At 51.0% G+C, this 22,676-nt stretch overlaps 1 protein-coding gene across 4 annotated transcripts in view; it reads right to left on the reverse strand.

The window, feature by feature from the left end:
* The window catches only part of MSI2 (musashi RNA binding protein 2), a 259,854-nt gene that overhangs the window by 56,364 nt on the left and 180,814 nt on the right, over positions 1 to 22,676 (reverse strand). For all 4 annotated transcript variants that reach the window (XM_082328703.1, XM_082328702.1, XM_082328701.1 and 1 more), the window contains exon 8: positions 1,008 to 1,090. In XM_082328703.1, coding sequence (XP_082184829.1) covers positions 1,008 to 1,090 — 83 coding nt within the window. The remainder of the gene's footprint in view (positions 1 to 1,007; positions 1,091 to 22,676) is intronic.

A 22,676-nucleotide genomic window follows, 5' to 3' on the forward strand; every position in this document is an offset into this window, starting at 1 on the left:
GGGACCCTTACTTTTATTTCAGATGCGTACTGCGGTGAGGAACAATATGAAGAATATTATTTCAGTGCCCTGGGAAAAATTAGCAAGTCAAATATTGAATCAGGCCTCCAGCATATGCCAAGGAGATTGCTTTGATCTTATCCACACTAAAAGCTCTATTATTGAATTTAAAGCCTGTGAACACATATCAGACCAATATACAATGCATATCTGAATACACATTTGAGAAGCAAAGGATGTTTTGACAAAGGGAAAAAGAATATTTTAGCTGAAAATATCAAAGTTACTTCATCAGTTGAAATACAAATGCCCTTTTTCATCTGGCTCAGTGGCTTTACTGACAGGGCAACCTGCAACCTGGGACCTGACTGTCATTTAGAAGAAACTTCACCCAGGTCTGGCTCCTGGGTTGGGCCTGGGTGGAAAGCGACTGCGTTTCGATGGCAGAGAGCCACGACTTCCCAGGGCACGCGGTCCAGCAGGCAGCAGCAACATCAGAGCAGCATCAGGACTCGGGAGCTCGACCAGAACAGCTATGCTGGGAGCACACGGTCTGTAACAGCTACCCCAGGCCGCTTCCCTCCTGAAAACCCCTAACGTAGCCGTTCAACGCCTGCCACGGCTCTTCCCAAGAGCAGGGGTGGAGAAGGAGGGCTTCTCCGAGGCTGGTCAAGAAGCTGAGCAGGTTGATTCACACCATCTTTGGCTTCCACACCAAAACCTGCTCTGGGGCGGCTGCCTGAGCCCGCAGACAATGCCTGTGCTCGTGGCGGGGACAGACACCCATCCTGCTGGCGCGGGGACAGGAGCAGCGCCCAAGCAAGCCACGGTCAAGGCTCAGCAGCCTGTCCCCATGACACCTCCGCCAGGCACGGTGTGCCCAGCACCCAACTAACCTCACGGAGAAGGTTGTCCCAAAGGGCCACCACCCACGCATGGCACGTGCCTGCGAGAAAGGGCGAGCGCTCGCTGCCACTGGCATGCACTGCGGAACAAAAACAACTCACCATTTTATTATTGATTTCGTGGAAATGAATTTCACAGACTTTTTCCACCACGTCTTCATTTTCAAAAGTTACGAAGCCAAATCCTGTTTAATAAAGAAACAAAAAGGGGAGGGGGAAAGGAAAATATTAGTTAAGTTAAACAGATTTCATTTTAATAAAGCATTACTAAGCCATTGGGACTTTGGAAAACTTTCATAAAAATATGCACGTGTAAATGCACCTGCTGTCTGTGGAGCTGTTGCTGAACTTATTATAGGCTAATGGAGGGAAGAAGCGTAGTCTCGGGGAAAATTAATACGGTTCTGTTCCAGCTCTTCCACAGGATTTAATGGAGAATTAAAACCTCCTTATGGATTTTTTGATCCATCCTGCAGAATTTAATGGATAGTTACACCCTGGTTACATGATGGCTCAGAAACTACAATAAGGCCATATTTTCTTTTACACCTTATAGGTTTTTAAGAGCAATCTCTACAAAACCCAATTATATTTCTATGGAACCATATTGATTTTATCTCTTGTTTAATTCCACGGGACTTCTCCATTAGAGCTGACTCATTACATGACCCAAAAAAATAAAAATCCGGGAAGACAGAAGATGATTCCTCATTGACCCCTCACTACCCCTGGCGAGGAAAAAAATACCAATGCTTCCCCAAACACGCAGCAGCACTTTGTGGTTCCATTCGCTTTGAGCAAACACCAAACGTCCCCGCTGCTGCGTGCCGGGGCCGGCGGCACAACCACCGCAGCTCCGTCCCGTGCGGATGCAGCCGGCCCCGCGGGTCAGCCGGGCTCCGGAGGTGGTTATTTGTCCCTTTCTTCCTGAATTACTTCCTCTAATACCTCATCAGGACATCCTGAGGCCTCCAAGAAACCATTATGTTTAAGGCCTCTGATCTAATCATTCCCCTCTTCACCACTGCTGCTTCAAAGGAGCCGTGGATTTGGGTTGGTTTAGGGTCGTTTGATGCCTGCTGCCTGCCCGTAGCTGTACGCTGTATTTGCTCTGCTGGGGCCACTCGGCTGCAGGCATGCCGCACTAAAGAAATCTGGCAGCCCACCTCAGCTATACACAGTCATGTTCTCTGCTCATTCCTTAAAAAACCCTTAAAAAAAGCTAATAAACAAACAAACAAAAAATCTGATGTGCTACATTTCTGGCAAAGGCTTGATGAGTCAACATCGACACCAATTAAGCTAGTGGAATCTTAAAAATGTACCAAAAGGATGAACTTCATCCCCCAAACTGCCCTGAAAACTCTGCTGGACTCAACGCTGGCCAAACGGCATGTGACGTCTTCATCGCACCAGGCTGTGAGCCAAACGAGCCGGAGCTGGGGCATCCCCAGCAGCAGCCTTCGCCCCCCGCTGGGGCGACGGGGGAAGCAAGAGGGAGGGGAAACCAATGCTGCCCGCCGTTATTTTCCGTGAATAGCTTTGCCCAGTGAGCATCCCTCCGCTCAGCCGTGCACGGCAGCAGAGCAGTTTTGTCTTTGCTGACTTCGAAGGAGCCGGCTCCCGTCTGCTGCTGGCCGTGTGTCCGTCCATCCCGTGCTGCCCATCCCAACCCCCCGGCTGGGCAGCCTCATCTCAAACCCATTTTGCTACTGACACTTCCCATCTGCAATTAGCACCTTCCCGTACTGGGCCTGCTCCCCCTCCAGCAGCGGTGAGTGCCGTGGCCGTGGCCGGCCGGTCCCAAGTGCCACCCCCAACCTCCTCCCTCTGCCAAAGCCAGTGCTCCCAGCAAGCGCCCAGCAGCAGGCAGGTTCTGTGCTGGGGTCCCAAAGCAATATTTCATCATTGTAAACACACACTGGGTTTGCTTTGATGGGGCACAGCAGAAGATGTTAAAACTATACAGGTTTTGGCAACCTACAGGTACAAGACACATTTTGCAGGCTACAATATCTGAAGCTGTAATGTGCGTTCGCTGGCTCCTGCACTGGCCGAGCCGAGGTCTGAGCAGCTCCCAGCCAGCTTGTCTGGGAATGCACAGTACACGTAGCAATGGTCCATTCCTCTTTGGACCCTCTTCTTGGGGGAAAAAACACCAGAAATGGTTTCTAGATCTCCTCCAAGGCATAACACATCACCCGACAGCACATCGCACTCAAACCCAGTGCTCAGAACAGTATTTTACTTTGCACTTAAAGCATGTAGCAGCTTGAAGTATTTTACTTAAGTCTTTCATTTGCCTTCTAAATTACTCCATTTAAATCTACCTTAAACAGACCTGTAGTTAAACCTAAAATTTTTGTGGTTAACTGGCTGAATACGGCATCCCAGGAATCCCGGAGCACGCTGCGTCGGGCAATTACCGGAGCTGGGAGCAGCGCGCCGCCGGGGACCAGCTTTGCCCAGCGCAATGAGACGGCCAGTCCGGGTCTACAAGTCATTAATTGTTTGAGCACCAGCAACATCTTCATCATTAGTAACTCATTAGCGAGTACTGCAGTTGAGGATTTCTCTTTCAACTTTTGTCAGGTCTCACTGCCAGGATGGAGGAGAGAGAGGGAATTTAGAGGAGATTAGCCTTAATATGCATAACACCGCAAGAAAGCCCACTGCAGTCATTACGCATTCGGACTCAGAAACAAGTTTCCCATTCTCATCCCACTCCATATGGCTTAAACACAGGTTTATCATGAAATTACTTGTCTGATTAAATCAGATAGCTACCCAGCTTTCTGCATTTACAGATTTTATAACAAGAATAAAATAACAATCCGTAGACGTCAACACTCATTTGCAGGTTTTTAAAAGATCTATGCCACTTCCCACAGGCCAGCCTAGCTGGCTTGGCAAGAAAAAACAGACGTGTTTGGGTCTGTAAGCAAACCCAACACCATCTTTTCTTCCTTCCTCTCTGGAGCGGGCAGGCGGGCAGGGCAGGCAGCTCCCGCGGGCAGGGGGCTCGCAGGTTCAGGCCCGGAGCCCACGCAGGGCACTCGATCCGTAGCTGAAGGCTCACGATGTTTTACCTTTACAACTACCGACATCATTAACTCACTGGGAAGCAACCAGAGGATTTTAATCTGCACGCATACAGGCACTTAAAATCCATAGGATGCTACTGAAGAAATGCTACCGCTCCTGAAATGAACAATCCTCAAGAGATCATACGCCCCAGAATTAAAAACTTCATAAAAGTGACGGGTAATGGGTCCTTTTTTTTTGTTTCGCTTTCTGAATATCAGATTCCAACTTTTAATAATTGCACACACAAAAAAATATTACTGCATGCATGCCTTATTAGTTAGCATAATGAATACATGCTCATTTTTAAATTACCAAAACGCTCAGAAACCTTCCTGGACTAAAAAGACAATTATTTCTTCTGAGAGGTACTAAGAGTCAACAGAAAAATGGTGCTCGGAAAGTGTATGAAAAAGATTAACACAAAACAAAGAAGGCTGTTTAAAATGGTGACATAAATAGGATTCCGGTTGTCAAGGAGCACACATTTTAAAATGAAATTATACCACATCCTTCTGAATGAAGCTATTATTGGAAGCTAACAAGCTCTATTTAAGAGATAAGCATTTAACAGAGTCAAACGGTTGGGTTTTTTATTCAAATGAATAAAACTGAATATTCATTTGAATAATCTTTTCTGTAAAAGAAAAGACAAAGAAGAGGGAAAAAATAAAATAAGAGGCAAACAGATGCCCCCAAACGAGAGGCTCTGAGCCAAGCGCGATCACTAAAGGAAGCTGAGACATGTATTCACGGCCTTCAGGTGAAAAAACCCTCCTTCAGCATCTGCTGAGAAAAAGGAGTCATTTCACTCTATTCATCCGCTGGTTAATGGGCACCGACAGGCACCGAAACGATGCGCGAGGATCTCCCAGAGTCCCGGCGGCTGGGAGCTCTGCTCGCGGACAGGGCAGGCGTCCGCGCGTGTGCGGAGCTCCGGCTAATCACCAGGAATGATCCGGGCAAAGGAAGGAGACGGAGGGGGCTATCCAGCGGAAAAGCTGCTTTGCAGTTACTGTATAAGAAGGCCCAACAATTCAACTTGAACAAGTCCTCGCAGTTGGCGTGCGGGCGGCCCGTCGGCACGGGGCGGCGAGTGCTACCTCTGCTCGGGGTCTCTCCGCCTCCAGATGCCCAATGGTCTCGGGGGCTGCGCCTCCCAGGGTGGCAGCTCTGCTCTTTGCCCAGTTCACCCACTCCCCCCAGCCCGCCAGCCCTCCCGCATCCGACGAGGGGCCGGGCTTTTCTCTTGGGCCTGCAATATCACCCAAGTGGCTGAAGATTTCTCGTCCCATCACCCCCAAATCACCTTCCTTCCTACCTCCCCCAGTGCACGTCAACATGGAGACACTCAGGACATCTAGCAAACCATCCTGTTTGATCTCCACAACTGCGCTCGCAGCAGCTTTGCAGCTTCCGTTCATACTGCCCGTGAAGACGTGGAGATGCCAAAGCCTCATTTCGGAGGGATGAGGATGAAGGCTGGGGCTCGCAGGCTCTCGAGGAGGACAGCAGTAGGGCCACCCAGGCAGGCGCTGGGGAGGTCCCCTCCGGTCTGACCTTGCTGCCTCCCGGGGCAGCAGGTTTCGGGAAGAGGACGGCTCACTTCCAGCACCCCGCACCCCGTGGGGTCCTCCCGCGGCGCTGATGGCCGAGCGGGCACTCGGTCTGCTCCAGCCCGGTCCAGCTGTGCGGCTGCTCCTGCCTACAGCAACACGTGGTGGGCGCTGAACAGGAGTCCACTTCTTCAGGTGACTTATTTTACTCGCTGGGACTTTCTGCATCTGTTAATTAGAAGCTAAAATGTTTGGGGGTCAATTACCAGAGGATGCAGCTGCCTCCAGTTGAAGTAAAAGAAGCTGAAGGTACTCAGTACCCCTGCAGACCAGATCCCTTTCAGGATGGCTGGCTGGCAGAACGGGGCTTTTTTAACAGTGACTCACAAAAGGGGATTTTTTCCACTAGGAAACAGATACAAGTGTATTATTCACAGGGGAGGGAAAATCTGGAAAAATACACCTCTTACTGTGAGGCAAGACAGTCTCAAGTATCCAAATAACCCTGAGTTCCCCTGGAAACATTTCCAATGAGCCTGCAGATGCCAGCCCAGACACTTGCCATCCAACGGGAGAGGACGCATCCTCCAACACACCTCCGTTACACCGAAAAGCCTCCTTTGACCCAGAGCCTTGTTCAGCCAAGAAAGCTGCCCAGGCCCGTGGGTGGATGGGATGGCTCCATGCAGCAAAGCAGAGCTCAGCTGCAGCACTTTCTGCCACGGTATTCCAGAAATAAGAGAAACACTGTTCAGAGAAAGTGACTGAAACCATAAAAAGATTAAAGTAATTAAAAAAAAAATCAGTAGAAGCCATAAATAATATTAAGAAGTCATACCGAAGACACCAAATGTCAGTGCTCCTGTGTTCTGCGTTTTGGTTTTTTCACACTCGAACCAACTATATTCCACACCTTTGTTGTCACTTGAGAGGTTTTATGTCAACCTCGGTAAAATATAGCCGAGATGACGACACCATTGCTATGAAATCGATCTACTCGCTCTTGCTAGTTGGCAGCAACTCTTCCACAGCCCGGGTTTTATCTGTGTGTACGGCGATACATGTGGCAGCTGTGTTTGCACACACAGAGGACGTCACTCGTCAGTAGAATTACACGAAAGCAGCTTACCGGGTTAAAGGTCTCGCTCTTTCAAGCCCGTGTGTGCATAAAAACAAGGAAAACAAGGTGATTGCATCCTGTGCCAGAAAGGTTAAACCTAGGCTAATGCTGGGGTTAGGCCCCGGAGGGCTCTGACGGGCAAACCGAGACCCCTGCCGCAGCAGGGTGCCTTGCCCCCAGCAGCCGGGGCAGTGCCATGGGTGCCGGCACCTCCATCACCAGCTCACAGCCCAGCACTTGAGCCAAAACCGCCTTCACCGGAGGCACGCACGCCCCCGCCTACCGCACGGGCACCGCTGCTCCGTGAAGAGGCTCTTCAGCCACCAGGAAAGATGCTCTGATGGATGAAGGCACTGGAAGGAGAGCCGCAGGAGCCTGTTTCAACTCCCAGGCTGTCTCGGGGTCACCTGGTGAGGTGGCGCCAGTCACTTCATCTCGTCCGCATCTGCAGTGCTCCTCTTCGCCCAAGCTGTGTCTGTATTGTCTGGTTAGACCATAGGGTCTTTGCAGCTGGGACTGCCTCTTAAGGCATTTATAGCACGCCAAAGCACCAGAGAGCTCCTTCAAGGGTTCTGGGAAGTAAGTAATCACCAAGGCTCTTTTGTGCTTGCACAATAATCCCAAAGACCAAGGGCAGGAGACAAGAGCACAGAGAGAAGGGAAGAGATTTACATGGTCCACATCATACCAATAAGCAATGCAGGCTCTGCTTAAATCTCACTCCTGCTGCTAGGCAAGAATAACCTGACGGTCACCTGCTGGTGCTCTCGTTAATGCAGGATCAGTCTCCTCTTACACATGTAAGGCGCTCCCGCGGCACCGTCCTGCTGCAGACTCCCAACCCAGCCGGCACGGTGTGAGCGCGGAGCGCGGCCCCGGGTCCCCGGGGGTCTGCGGTCCCAGCGGCCCCCGGCGCGGGCGCTGCCTGACAAACGGCTGTGCTGACGGATGGGAATATCCAGCCTGACACCCGCTGCAGCACACAGCATTATAATGAGGAAATATTAGTTCAGGCTGCGTTCCCCTTTTGTGTTAGGTCTCAGTACCTGATCTGCTCATTTGTGTTTGCTCCATGCCTCGCCTCTTCTCCCCATATTTAAGTTACTTAAGCTTTGAAACAGAGAAAGGTCCAGTCCTGCTGTGGCATTATTTATGCACCTGCTTTCTTGTTTATACCAATAGCTTTGGCAGCTGGTCCTGTAAACTGTAATAAAATGCCTTTCAAAAAGTAAAAAAAATTAAAAATGAAGAAATGTGACCAGACAAGCCAGGCATAATAACATTAAAGCCCGTGTCAATTAATTTTTCCTCTTCTTGATAAACAAGCCCCGTTCCATCCATTAATAATGAGGGAAGAAACAAGAAAAGTTGACACTAGTTTAATTTATTTTCTCAACTTGCCTGGTCATATTTCTCCCTGTTGCAAAGCTTTCTGGTGCTGCTGGGAATTGCAAGTGGCTCCCACACAGTCGATGCATAGATTGGTGTGAATCAATACCGCTCTACTTTATTCACACATCCCTTGTAATCAGAGGGGAAAAAGCTACTTAGTAAGCTACCGCATCCCACACTGCCAAGCCACCTTATAAAAATAATAATAATAACAAACCTGCAGGGGATGGGGGAGAGGGGGACACGAAACCAAGTCCTGTAATCGCTGTCACCGAATCTCGTCTTTACAAGACAAACAGAATGACCCGAGCAGAGGGGCCGGGACATTTTAATTGCTCAGACAGCGAACTACGGATGTTTCTAACTTCTTGCTGTCTGCGAAGGTAATTCAAGTCATTACCCTGAGAGTCTGGGAACGGGGACCTGCGGGTTTAATCCTGCCTCTGGGAAAAGCCATTCGTTTGTTAGCACCAGAACCCAACAGCCACGACTCGAAAACTCAGCCCCGACTCTGCTGCCTTCTTACGTTGCGTCTTTGGAGGAGTCGCTTAAATTTTCCTTGCGGTCCAGGTCCCCCGTTTCTTCCCTCCCGCTTTCTAGTCCCTTCCACAAAGTTTTCATCTGACGTACTGCATCTCAGCTCGTTAAAGCTCAAAATGGTCTCGGATAAAAGCTGTCAATTCTAACTTGTTATTTCCTGGTATTTCAGTTTCCTCTGCTGCAAACACACGAAAGGAGAGGGTCTGGCTTCCAAAGAAGTAACTCTCTCCAGATTAACAGAACACAGCCTTAGTCTGAGACGCACACTTCTCTGATTTTACCTCCTTGCCTCTAAGGAGGGGTTTGCTGGGAAGAGCGACAACCTTCAGGCCGCACCTGAAGGCACCTCCTGCTCCTGGAGAACAAGATCTCATCTACCCCTCGTGATAACCAGACTGGGAGAGGGATGCACCAGGAGATGGAAGGGGAAAGAGAAGGTTAACACCTACGGTCTAGGATAGAAAATATCATCCTCATTTAACTGTAAAGTGTGCTCTCTAGTAGTGCTTCTGTGAATGATGCTCATCAAGACGGATGATTAGCCTGCACATCCATTTGGTGTTTATGTGCATCTCGGGTTGGGTACGGAAAATAGTCAGGTTCTCCTGGCAGACGCAGACAGGTATTACTGCTGTTTAAAGCGTCAATATATACGCCATGACATGAGAGTAAATTCTCAAAATTAAATCAGCAGACAACTGCCTTAGATCAAAACCTCCATACAAGGCGCTAGCATTTCAATACCAGCGCGGCAGGAGAGCAAAGAGCTGAGGTCAGCCGCGCAGCTGGATAAAGGGCACCAGCAAGATACGCCTTTGCTTTTGTTCTGGAAAGCTGCGAGGCTCCTGCTCCTTGCTCCGTCCTCCCACGACTGCGTGGCATTTGCAAAGGAAGCATTGCTCAAAAAAAAAAATACAGAACAGGCACCTTAGGATGAGCAGCCGCTGCGCCACACAGCAGCCTGCCCCTCCGAAGCAGCGAAAATCCACCCAAACTGGTTTTGGGGAACGATGTTCCCTGACGAGGGGATGAAGGGTACAGGGACTTGTCCCTCTCTCAAATAACCCATTTTAACCAAATTTCCAGGGCGGGGGGCACGCGTGCCTCCCCTTGCAGGGGCCACAGGGCCGAGGCCAGGATGCTGGTTCTGGCCAAAGCCCTCGTGGTTGCCGGAGCACCGGCACCGGGCTGCGGAAGGGGAACCCCACCGTGCGTCACGGACCACACTAATGTAAGCGGTACCTGAACTTTGCGTAATAAATTTTTCATAACAACAAATCTTCGTTAAAATTTTATTCTATTAACATCCTGAAATCAAACCAAAGCGCTGAGTACATAATGACTGAAACGCACACTACACAGCAACTTACTAAATGCCAGTTTTATCACATTGTTAATTAACAGAAACCATTAATGCATTCACAGATCATTTAGAAGCATTAGCGGTGACCTAAGAAAAATTGCATGTACGTGTGATACACTTACGTCTGCATTTTTTATATCTGAATTTTCTACACAGGAGGCCTCAAAGTTTGCTCCCAACTCAGCTTCTCTCCGTTGGAGACATCGTGTCTCAATAGGCGCATTTTTGTCAGCGGCTCGAGAATTAATGCACGGGGCTGAAATATGAGATACTGAAGGAGAAGTTACCTCAGGCAGCGTTTGCTTTTTCATCAGTATTTGACCCCAGCTCCCGTCAGCATTGGGAGCAGACCCACCCGTGCTCCTCACAGCTTCCCATTGCTCCTTTCGGTTCAGGTACGGATTTCCCAGCTCCCCAACGAGCCAGTGGTACAAAACCAACAGGAGTGCAGCTGGGCGGAGGAAGCGTGGCGTAAACTAACAGATTTCTTTTTGCTATCAAAGAAAACCCCAAATGCTTGTAAAATCCGATTAATCTGTCTACAGGGGGAACCTCATGCTTCAAGCGAACGCTTCTGTCTGTTTGGTAGCAAGACCTGCAGCACACAGAGCCGGTGACAAACCCGAATGCCGATTTCCATCCCCAAAACAAGCACCCTGCGGCCCCTCACCGTGCCACGAGGCAAGCCAAAACCTTCCTCACCACTGACTCGGCTCGCCACCTCTCCCACAGCCAAAGGGCACAGACCTGCCCGCGGGGAGCCAGCCGTGGGCCCCGGTCCCCCGCCCCTGCCTGCCAGCCCCGCGTGGCAGAGGACAGGGACAAGTGGAGCAGCAGCGAGCGGCCGTGGGAAGGCAGGGACGAAGGCCATCGCTCCCTGGGTGCCAGCTAACCCGGTTAGGCTCCCCTGTCAGAAATGAAAGCTGCTCCTAACGCGCCTGCAGTAGCCGTTGCCCGCCGAGCGCAAAGTCCTGCCATCTTTATCTGTTTGCCTACAGGCGTCAAATACTCTCTGCCTGTCAATTCGTCCACAGTTTATTATCAAATTTCTAAAATATTACATTTTTTATTATATCCAAATTCACTTTATTGCATTTGACAATACAGATAATCACATACCATATGCTCTAATGTTTTGAAACCAATGCATGTTGACAGCAGTTTTTATTCATGATGCATAATTCTATCCAGGGCTGACAAAGGCGGCGCAGCACCAAGCCTGGTGTTACGGTTTGGTTGTTGGGGGGGATCCTTTTTTCCATTTCCTTTTCTTCATTTTAACAACAGATTTACAATACTGGGAGGAAAAATGCTTTGCTTTCAGCAGAAATAGGAAATTGGCTGAAAAGATGGGCTTATCAAAGAGATGTCTTCAAAATATTAATAACAGGTGGGGGTTGGTTATTGTAATTACTTGCATTTGAAACTTGCTGCTAATGGGGTTAGGGAAGCATGACGGCTCATCCGCAAGCAAGCAGAGGCTGGGGCGGCACGGTGGGCACCAGGCTGGACCCCCGCTCCGGCACACCTTCCCACCTGGCTGCGGTCGCCCGTCTCTGAAATCAGCTCCTCTTCCCGAGGGAGACGGTGGGAAGGGAAACGTGCGCACGCCTGGCGTGTCCTGGGATGGCCAGGGGAGGGTGCCCACGTGGAGGAGACGCCTGGGCGAGTGCTACCTAAAGGACTTTGAAAGCCACAGGTTCTCTGAAACAACACAACAGGGCAAAGCCCTACAGCCTTCCTTTAAACCCCACTGATTCGAACAAGATGTGAAATTAAACACGTTTAAGAGCTTTCCTGAACGGGGTCCTCCATCCTCATCACTTCTTCCTGCTCTTCCTTGAATCAACGCTCATGAAAACCACGAGCTGTAAGCAGAGCTGAAGCGATGAGCTGGAGAAGTCCCTCGTCCTCTCCCCTGCCCGTGCACGTCCCCACCTCCACGAGCAGCCGAGCTGAAGGGCCATTGCGATCGAGCAAACACTCAGTTCCTCATTAAGCTGCTGGGAAAGGAAAAACCCAAGCAACCCCCAACTCCCAACCACACCGTTCAGGCAATAGATTCAACAATTTGAAAGATGGCAACGCTGCACAAACCAAACAGGATGCTATGTCTAAATTAAGCCGTAATGACCTGCTCTGAGGTCTTTATTAGCCAGGTAATGATCATTTAAGAGGAGGTTACTATCTTGAGCCAAGGGCACCTAATACCATTACTGAACTTGTTAAAACCTGCCAAGCAAGTCATTATTTCCAACATTATTTCTTTTTCTCTTAACACAGCTTTCTACCTTTCCCCTTGTGGTGTTCGGCTGTAAATCACGGGAGGCGGCAATCACGCAGACTTGGTCGCCCTTCCCCAGGAGGCTGAACTTAGCTCCCGCTCACCACGAGCAGGCTGAATACAAGACAAGCACCCTACAAGAACAAAAAGCATGCCTTGAAAAACTCCGACCTGAAAAGGCCTGCGGAGACAGGCCACAGCACAGCAGAAACATAGCGGGTAGTGGTCTTCACAGCTTGGTGGCCTCCAAGAGCCGGTGGGCCTTTGGAAGTCATTTGTAGCTGGCATCTGATGAGACGCCACTTGGCACTGCACGCGATTCACACGCTGCATGGACCATGGGCGTTTTGGCTGTGAAAAGAGGAGCTTAAACAACACCCCAGCCCTTATGGATTTGGGGACTGGCGACAAAAACAGCAGTTTCAGAGCCCATGTGGGAGCTTGGGGCAAGCTCGCCTGGGGACAAGCTGCCCGGTGAGAGGACACTGCTCAGACCTACCGCCTCCCCGAGCCGAGAGCTATCAGGCAGCGAGGCTGTGGCGAGGCCAGGGGCAGATCTACTGCTGACTTTGAGGACAAGACGGTGAGATGTTTTCCTACTTGCCCCAGTTACGCCCCCCCAGAAAATAATACTTCATCCCCTCCATCCCCCTTGCCCGTCTTCAGTCCTACAGAGGCTCACATAAGGAAGAGAAAAAAAGAAAAAAAAGAAAAAAAAGAAAGCTAGCACGCAGCTGGTCTACAACTTTGCAAAAATCTCCACCACGCGCTTGCACGCATCGCGATCCGCTCGCCAAGCGCAAAGCAGGGTCCCGCAGGCTGACCTCTGCCGCCCGCGGCGGCGGCGGCTCTGCCCCAGGAACCCTCCCCAGCTCCGCGGTCTCTGCACAAGGAGGGAGAGGATCCGGCACCCGGATCCTGGCGACCCTGGCTGGAAAGGAGTTGAGGCGGCTGCATTTTACAGTAACCCAGCGTGGACAATATTATGAATGACACCAGCAAGCTGCCAGCTCAGGAACTCATTACTGTCAAGGTACAACATGGCTGGCTGCCAGGCCCCCAGCTTTCACACTCGCTATGCCAGAACATCCACACACAATTTAATTGCATTATAATTTCAAAAGTGCTTTTCAAACTGGAAAAAGGCATTCACTGATTAACCAGCGAAGAGCAAAATTGTTTATGAAATTGAATACAAAAAGCTACAGAAATGTAATTGGGTCGTTCTAGCACCTAATTTTCAAGCCATTTTCCCACTTATTTAATCACGAGATACAAAAGGAACTAGTGAATTGACTTCATACTAATTAGATTACTCCCCGCGATACTCCAGGCCTATATTCCAACTGGTTGATAGTGCTGCTTTAAAATGAAACAAAAAATGTAGCAACAGCTTGTCTGGGGCCATAACGCATTTGTTTCCCATCAACCCTCTCTTACCAGAGGGCCATAAAATCCAGGCCAAATTCCCCTAACCTGCTGTAGCCAGTCACCCAGAAATCGCTAACTTTCCCGGAAAGGAATGAGAAACGTTTGCCAAACGACCGTGGCTGCTCCCCGGTGCACGGGCGAGTCGGGGGTGACAGCCCGGGGCTCCCCGCCACGCCGAGCATCACCAGCCGCCCCGGGCAGGCGAGCCAGCATCCCGGGGTTAACCCTGCGAGCAGAGAGCGCTCGCAGCTGAAATCAGAAGCAAGTGAAGATGTCGCAGATGATGGAGTAGGCCAGGCTGCCCGAGCTGGCTGGGATGCACCGTCCTCCCCCGGGACGGACGCTCGGAGGAGCCGGTGAAGGGTGGCTCTGCTCTCACTGTCAGCTTGCTCCCACCGATGGGTGCAGGAAAACCCCGATACGCAGAGCTGAACTCTGCGTCTGCCCAAGCGGGAGAAAGTCCCTTCTAAAGCCATCACAGAATTACTGCCAAGAATACCTAAGCTGTTTTAAAAATGCAGTGCAAGGTCATCTCTTGACAGAAAACGTTAGTAAATGTGCCAGCAGCAAAGCAAGGGAGCGATGGGGGAAGCTGTACATAAAAACTGCTTTTGCACCCTATTTCCTCCCCCCCCCCCATGCAACGAGCACCCTGGGCGGGAGGAGCCCAGCCCGAGGGCTCCACGCTGCCCAGCCCTGCCTGCTGCTCTCCAGAAGCCGGGGAGAAACCGGCTCCGGCAAAAGGAGCCGGGGAGAGGTGGGGGCTGATACACAGACTGTTCTGTACATCGACTTCATGGTCACCTCTTCAGGACGGCCACAGACCCCTGAGTTTCAGCAAGGCTGGCAAGAGCTGTAGACACTTTATTTTAAATCAAGTCAATAAATTAACAGGAACATTTTACCGAGCCTCTGGTTTACTAAAGACCGGTATTTTGAAGATACATACATGCACCCGCACGCTCTTTCAATGTGCACGCTTGCAGAAGTTTCTTTAAAGCTGCCCAAGACCCACTCTGCACCTGATACAATCTGCTCACACCTTTTTCACTAATTTTAAATTTTATTAGGTGCAACATAATTGATTATATAATCAAATGTAGAATGTACATTATCAAGATATTGTAGCACTTCACAGGCCATTTAATCAGCATATCTGGGACTGTGCCAAAATGAATTAGCTTGCATTAAATTTCAAGTACATATTATTGGTTGTATTTGTCTCCATGTTTAAGCAGGCACTTGCTCTTACAAAAGAAATCTGAAATCCTTCAATTATAGAAATAGATTTTTTAAAAAATGGAAGTGCACTTTCCCAGAGTTGTTTCTTCTGTGACAAAGAGCCCAGAAAAGCTCACTCCCTTCCAAAAAATCACTGTGATCGACCACGGGAGCAGAAGTTTTTAGTATTTATCGACTTTGCAAAAGCAGAGCAGAAAACTGTGAAGTGCCTTTGTATTTTGAGGATGCAATTAGCAAATACAGCGAAAACAGAGACGGGTAACAGCACGAGGAACGGGACGGTTTCTATGTCAGCACAGCAGTGGTTCTGCTCGTGGTGAAAGAAGAGAAAACCAGAGCATCCACAGCGCTGCACGCTTGCTGCAACCTTGCGAAGGGCTTTGCACCTCCACCCATCCGCATACCCAGTGGGACACACCGGAGCCCCACCACCCTCAGCGTGCCTTCGAGGGAGGAAGATGCTATCATCCCCCTCCTCACCCCTGAGAAACGGAGCTGAAGGCAGAGCTTGCGCAGATGGAGCCCTCCCACCCCTGTGTCCCCCCACCGAGACCCTTCGGTTGGGCTCCGTGCAGCACCGGGGCCGACCGTCCTCAACAGCGTGCAGGAGCCGCATGCCTCCACGTGTCCTGCAGCACCCGAAAGCGTGCACAGCAGCTCCTCTTCTTCCTCCCAGCCGTGCCCCAGCTGGGTGCACCGAGGAGATGTACCCGGGGTGGCCCCGAGCGAGGAGAGCCCTTCCCACTGTGCTGGCCCCTGCTCCAGCCATGGTGGGAAGGGCCCTGCCTGGGGTCGGGCAGAGGGGGGACGATGGGTGCCCACCGGGGGCATTTGCCAGTGCCCGCGGGGACACCAGAAGGGACAGAACCCCAGCGTGTCCTCATCAAGGCCCATTTGTGCCACATGTCAGCAATGGTCCAATTTCAGGCTCTTTCAGCAGATAACCTGCCACCAAAACGCTCCGGTAAATCAGCATCCCCTGGTGTGGATACACCGCGGGTTTGGTGATGAGGCCACGGTTCCCCACCGCCCCGGTAAGCCAGCGCCTGCTGAGCATGGCAGCCCCTGCTCAGCTCCCGCGCCCTCGGAGCTGACCAGTCCCTCCAGACAAAAAAAAGGGATTTGCAAAGACAGGGATTTCTGCTTGATTTCAGCGAGCGGAGAAGAAGCGCGAGGCAGCTCTGTGGCAAAGGAACGAAGCCAAAACCCGCCACCGACACTACTCCTCTCCAATGCACCAGTCAAACCCAGAAACGTCTCCTTGTTCCTGCCTCCGAAATTTAATTACCACCGCTGGAGAGTTCAGGGGTGCAGCAGCTGCCAGAGGCGCCCCGAGAGAAATGACGTGTCTACAGAATTGACTTCGCAGGGGGAAATTTTTCAAGCAGCTGAGAGGCTGCGCTCAAGGTGACTCCTGCCTACCTGGTTACTGCAGCAGCATCGCAACAGCCCGGGGCTGGGGGGGGACAGACCCACCGCGCTGGGCGGGCGTCCCCCCAAAACACCGTCATATCTCACATGACGGCCAGCCGGTCCCCGCTTCCAGCGGAGGTTACAAAGTCCTCCCTCCCAAACTGCAGAGGATGTAGTGCGAAGTGAAGGACGCTTTACTGTGAACACGCAGGCGTCTTTCCTCTCATTAACACACAAGCATCAGCTAAGATAAATGGGAAGGCAAAAGGCCGTACGTTACCACGGGCGGCTCCGAAAGCGGGCTGTGGCGATGCTGCTGGCAGCTGTCGCTGCAATCCCCAGGCAGAGCACCCAGCCAGGGCTGTGCTCCGGCAGAGACGTCCCCTTCCCCGCTGGTCCTGCACCGGAGCGGGGGACGACAGGAGAGCCAACGTGAGACTGGTACAGCGCCAACACCACAGCTCGGTGCTCCTCCAAACCACCACGGGAACTGCCAACACAAAGCTCACGGGAACGAGCCCGCGAGGGCACGTTTCTACAGGCTGCACCTCCGCGGAGGGACCCTCACTGCAAGAAGTCCCCAATCTTCCTCAATCTGTTTTTCACAGCTATGATTTACCTGCTGTATTTGCATCGCACCTCCAGGTCAAATGCTGCTGCGTGCAACAACCGATGAAATGCTTGACGGCGCCGCTTTCTTACAAGCCTGCAGTCTGCATGGACGTTTTACCCACCCTGGGTTGCATTCCAAAGCGTTGCAAGCCCTGGCTGGGAAGGAGAGCGTGGACTCTCCGTTGCCCTGCTGACTCTATATATCATAATGTGAAGGAATACAGAATTAGGCACCAAACAACAAAAAACTATTCAAGGAATTGAAATAAATACTGACTGGGGTGAAGGGAAATACCAACAGAAATGAGAAGTTTAGCCTCAGGTTAAAACAATACCTTTGAACTGTGCAGTGTGACCCCTCCAGGCTATAGCTTCAGGCAGCACACAACATTCTTGGACATTATTAATATCCTTGGCCAGGACTCCATCCCTGCTGCTCATGCACCGTATCAGTATTTGCCTAAGCAAACAACATATACTACTGTGAGAAAGAGTGCCTGGCTATGACAGATGCTTTGAATATATGCACCATTTGTTCCTCTGGATACACTTGTAAAGAGCGAAGTATTTGCTGAGCTATTCCTGGAAACCAGCTCCCACCACCAAGGAGAGGTCAGCACGCTGCGGTCTGGCCGAGGGGGTGCAAGATACAGCCTCAAACACCCCGGCAAACGCTGAAATACCCAAGTTTTTCCCGTGTGCATGGGTTAAAAACAACAACAAAGTTCAACCCCCTCTGGCGTGCCGTTCCCAGGAAAGCTCTGATCAGAAACAGAGGAGAGGGGGGAAATCGCCCTTTTTAATATAAGCTCCAAGTCTGCTTTTTTCGTTCAAGACCACAGGCAAAGAGAAGTAACATCAATTCCTTCAGTGCATAAATGCTTATCAGAGCGAACAGGTTCAGGTTTAGCATGCACTTCAAGCAAATGATGAATTATATTAAGATAATCACTTTCTTACATATATATTTAGAGTTGGAATACGGGGGAAAAGCCCTCATCAATTACATTAATGCCATTTAGAAATTCATGTCAGCTTTTACTTGACAACTTGAGAATCGCCTGTAGGTTTAACTGATAGGGACCTGTCCCAAAGGCACCTTTAACGTACGAGGAAGCGCCGGGCGGCGGTGCAGAGGGTGGCTTTCCTCCCCGGCTGGCAGCGAGCGCACCGACTGACGCGTCGCTGCTCCGCTGCGCCGAAAGCACGGGCATCTCTGTGGGGCGACAATCTGTCGAGAGCCGAGACGCCCGTAAATACGACTGAATCGGCGGCATTAGCAGCGTCTGCAGAGCAGGCAGGGCTGCTCCTCAGGACTCACATGAACAATGCTCACCTGTTTACTCCTCCGAGCACCGGCAACCCTATTTTTCCCTTTTCTTTTCCCCCGGCAATGTCTGTATCAAAAGGAGACAGACTTTTCTGAAAGACCCTGCGGTCAATTTGCAGGGCCCTTTATTGCAGGAAGCCAGGCTTTGATTTCAATGGCACTACACTTTTTTTTTTAAAGGCACTATATAAAGAAGAAATCTTCAATCACTGTATATAGACTCTTTTCTTTCCCGGTAAGCCAGATGCAACCTGCTGTGGAAACACACAGTTTAGAAGTGGAAGGCAGGCGAGCAAAGGGCTGTAACAAGCACCTTACATCTGAAGGAAAACAAAGGCCACATAATAAGGCCCTCCAAAAGAATCGACAAATAAATAAAAATATTACATAGCACGTGCACTCACAGAATTAAACCCCTCTATGTTCCCTGAGGCTGCAAAGCATTACTCTTCTGCCAAGTCAACGCAGCCTAAACACAACTTTGCTCTCATGTTTTGGGGGTTTTGGTGGTTTCGTTTGTTTGTTTTTTAAAGAGCGTTACAAACCAAAGGATACTTCTGGAAGCATCTGCTGCCACACAGCCTGAGACTGCTCTCGGGCTCCCCTAACCAGCGGCGGAGCACGCAGAGCGCTGCCTGGCTCTTTATATCGTCGAAACTCAGGGATGCGACGCCTTGGCCAGTGCCTGTTCCCACCTCCCCGAGGGACTCCGCTCCCCGGGCCGGCAGCCGTCAGGGCCCCTCCAGCTCCTCCGCTGGCCTCGCAGGACCCTTCCCGCACCCCCAGAGGGGTCTCCAGAAGAGCTCGCACTCCCTACCCCTCCCTGCTGGGCTGGCAGGGATTCCTGCAAGCTCTCTAGGCACCGGACCCACCTCTCAGCCCTTCCCGCTGCTGGAGGAGGGTATATGATGTCTTGCAAGGAGGTTCCCTTAATTTGCGTCACCCAACACGGCACAGGATCCCAGCCCCGTAGCGCTGGTGGCTGTCGCAGCGTCTCCTCGTACCACCACGGACACTCTCAGCCCCAGCATCCATCCAAAGCTCCACACTCCTCTTCTAAAACAGGGCACAGAGCTTCGTTTTTACAGTAATAGTTCCAGACAGTCAGGAGTCATCGGATTTTGCATGTGTCCAGGGGGCGGAAGCTGACAGCGGCCATTAAAAAATAGATATACACAAATTTTTAATATGGCATATATATATTTTTTTTTACGGCAGACACACTTACCCTGACATCTGTTCACATGGAAAACCCAAAGCCAGTAGCGAGGCACTAAGGAAAACTCAGTTCAGACACACAGAGCAGAACCGGTTTTATGTCTCTGCTCATCCTCTTCTCTCTTCCCTGCGCCCCGTCTCCGCGCAGACGGGAAATTGCATCTCGGAGGAACCGAGCGTGAGGCTTCAGGCCGTGGCGGGAGCAGTCACTGTATGAGCAGCGACCACGCACGTCCGACCAGCTTGCAATCGCACTCCAGTGACCTGACACAAGCCCAATGCCATCATCTTTGCCTAACCCGATCTGCGCTCTATTAAATTGCGGATGCTTTCTGCTTTTTCAGCTGTCTGTCTCGCAGAAAGAGCACGGACAGGGCAAATACACATCGCTTCAGCCTTGCTGGAGAAGAGGAGCTAATCCATTTACCGGAATCGTTTGTTGGTATTACCAATCTCCTGTTGAAGTGACCAGAGTAAACCTAACATATCTTAATCATTTTTTCCACTGTTGGAAGCCAGCACAAAAAAAAGCCAGGAGCGTATTTTGGGAGCACTGTGGGAAAGATCCCATTGTTCTTTGCTGCATCAATAAAAGCAGTTTTGCTGTTTGATAGTATAAAGTGTTCAAGAACCAGATGCAACAAAGGAGCAGAATCACCCTGGGAAAGAAAACTTTTAATAGGGACCACACAGAGCCGAACAGCTCTATAAAACCAATCTGCTGGTAATGGAAAAGAAAAACAAGACTCAGACAGGCACATTGCAGGCACAAAATCCAGACCCCTTTGCTAATAACCACGTCTACAATTTCAGTATGCTCTCTAACGTCCCTCAGATACGGTGGATGCTTTACGTCCTCTGCAGCTGCTTTTCGAGGCCGTGCACTGACAGACGAGGCCAAAGAGAGGTACTTTGCTGAGCATCAGACCTCAAATAACCAAGTTTTTGTGTTCACGGGGTGCCTTAATGCCATCTTCTCGCCTCCCCTGCCAGCCCGCTCAGGGTAGCTACAGCCAGGTCATTCCCTGCTGTGGATGGTTCTCTTTGAGTTTGCTCCCCTCCGTCTCCCCCGCCGCGATGCCAGCACAAGCACCTTCCTGAGGACGGCTGCTCTGCCGAGCCCCGGGATGCCGGGGAATCGCACGCCGGAGGACAGGCCAACCGCACACCTACGGGCTGCGGGGTTTCTGCCAAAGCTCCCCCGAGAAGAGCGGGCCATGCTGCTTTTTCATCTGCTACCTTCAGAGGTGACCTTCTCCAGCAGCCTCCCTCCCGTTTGAATTCATCCAAGCCCAGTTTCCAGGTGCATACGCCCAGCAGTGCTTTATTAAAAAGCTGCCTTCTCCTCCTTGCATTTTTGGTGACATTGTTTTATGGATTTCCCCACGCGCTCAACCTTTGTTCAAACCATTGGGGAAAACGCTGAAATCTTTATGCTTAAAAACAAAAGTGCCACGAACAGCAGTCACAGGCAAAGGAAAAGGTGAACTAATTATACACACCAGAGCGTTCCCTGAAGCATTTTCACAGCCTGGGTGCTACCGGCCCAGGCCTCGAGCTACCGCCTGCCGCATTTCCCCCACCGGTGCTCATACCCAGCCCACCAGACGCCGTTCTCGCCCGCAGCGAGAGCAAACACATGCCACCTGTTAGCAACCAAACCCACGCAGATCAAGTGTGCTTCTCCAGCGCGGGCAAGGCTCTTGACCTGAAGATGTGCCTGAAACCAGAAAGGTGTGGGGAGTGGCACTCCCAGTACTGTCGCGTAGGCAGAGCAGTTCAAATTAGAATACCCTTTGCTTCCTAGCTTTCAAAACAGACAAAGAAATTGCCTTTGGAGAAGCGGTGTTTATGCGATGACCTTTTCCTATTGTGTCTGCAGGCACTCGAGAACAAAGCTGTGGCAGAATCTCACCGCAGCTTCTGGGCGATGGGAAACACGGCCATGTAATCGCTGCTGTGGAAGCTGGGGAGGAGGTTCAGGGTTTGAGGGTTTTTTCATTGGCGTAGTTTTGCTGGGACATTCAACCAGTGCTGAGGACCAGAAACCCATCGCAACAGCTCGGCCTGGCATCCCGCCCGAGTCTCACACGGTTTCCATCAACCAGCTCAGAGCGTTTGTGGCACTTCAAGCTTTTCAGTGCTGCTCTCGGACTTCTTGGCTAGTGCAAATCACATTTTGTAAAGGGTAAAATAACCTACAGGGTGCAGGGATCTGTGTGCGCTCACAGGGAATAGTAACTGCTCACGATGCAGCTCAAGCACAGAGAAATGCACCGGCCAGGTTTCATGCAGACAATTCCTCTCTGCAGATTTACACTTGCTGAAGGATTTACTGTGTCAGAGCAGGGCACTGCCAGGACAAGGGCACTGCCAGGACAAGGGCACTGCCAGGACAAGGGCACTGCCAGGACAAGTCCTCGCCACTTCCAGCTCTTGGGCTGCAGCTGAAAAGCGCAGCTCCTGCTGCTGCCTCAGCAGTACGCGGCCACCGAGCTCAGAGAGCCCCGTCTCCAAACTCCCCGCTCCTCCACAAACCTACAGTCGTATTTCAACCTGAGAGATAACAAGGAAACTTTAGGGGCACGGCATATACAAAAGCTGCCTGTCTTACTAACAAAGTAAAGGCTGGCCATTCCCAGAAGACTACCCAGCGGCACGGGAGAGGTGGGGAGCCCCAGAGGAGCCCGTCCCCATCCCTGTCCCGGTCCTCGGGGGAGGACGAGAGTTGAACGACCAGAGGACGGAGCTTCCAGGCCCCCACCTTGTCCATCCACTAACCCCCCATGCCACCCTGGGCAAATTCCTGCGCTGCAGGACCTTCATTTCCCGACCCAGAAAGGGAGGGGTGCTATTTGTAAAGCAATCGGGATGAAAGGACCTACAGTATATACGGAGGGAAAAAAAGAAAACCCAACAAACTAAGAAAAGCCTTGCAGCTCTGCGAGGCACAGCACAAAAGCCTTATTGCCAGTCAATGGCAATTGAACAGACTATTTATAGCTGAGGATCATTAACCGTATTAAAAAAGTTTGATGTTCTCTAACAATCTATGTCATTTTAAAACGCTGGCCTTCCCCCTGACGGCCGGCTGATAACTGGAGCGGCAGTGCTGAATAGAGGTAATTATACGCTAGTTCAATAGGCTGAGCCCGCAACTGCGCCGAGCCCCGCTCTGAATGCAAG

This window comes from Platalea leucorodia (genome assembly GCF_965183815.1).
Source record: "Platalea leucorodia genome assembly, chromosome: 16".
Taxonomy (NCBI): domain Eukaryota; kingdom Metazoa; phylum Chordata; class Aves; order Pelecaniformes; family Threskiornithidae; genus Platalea; species Platalea leucorodia.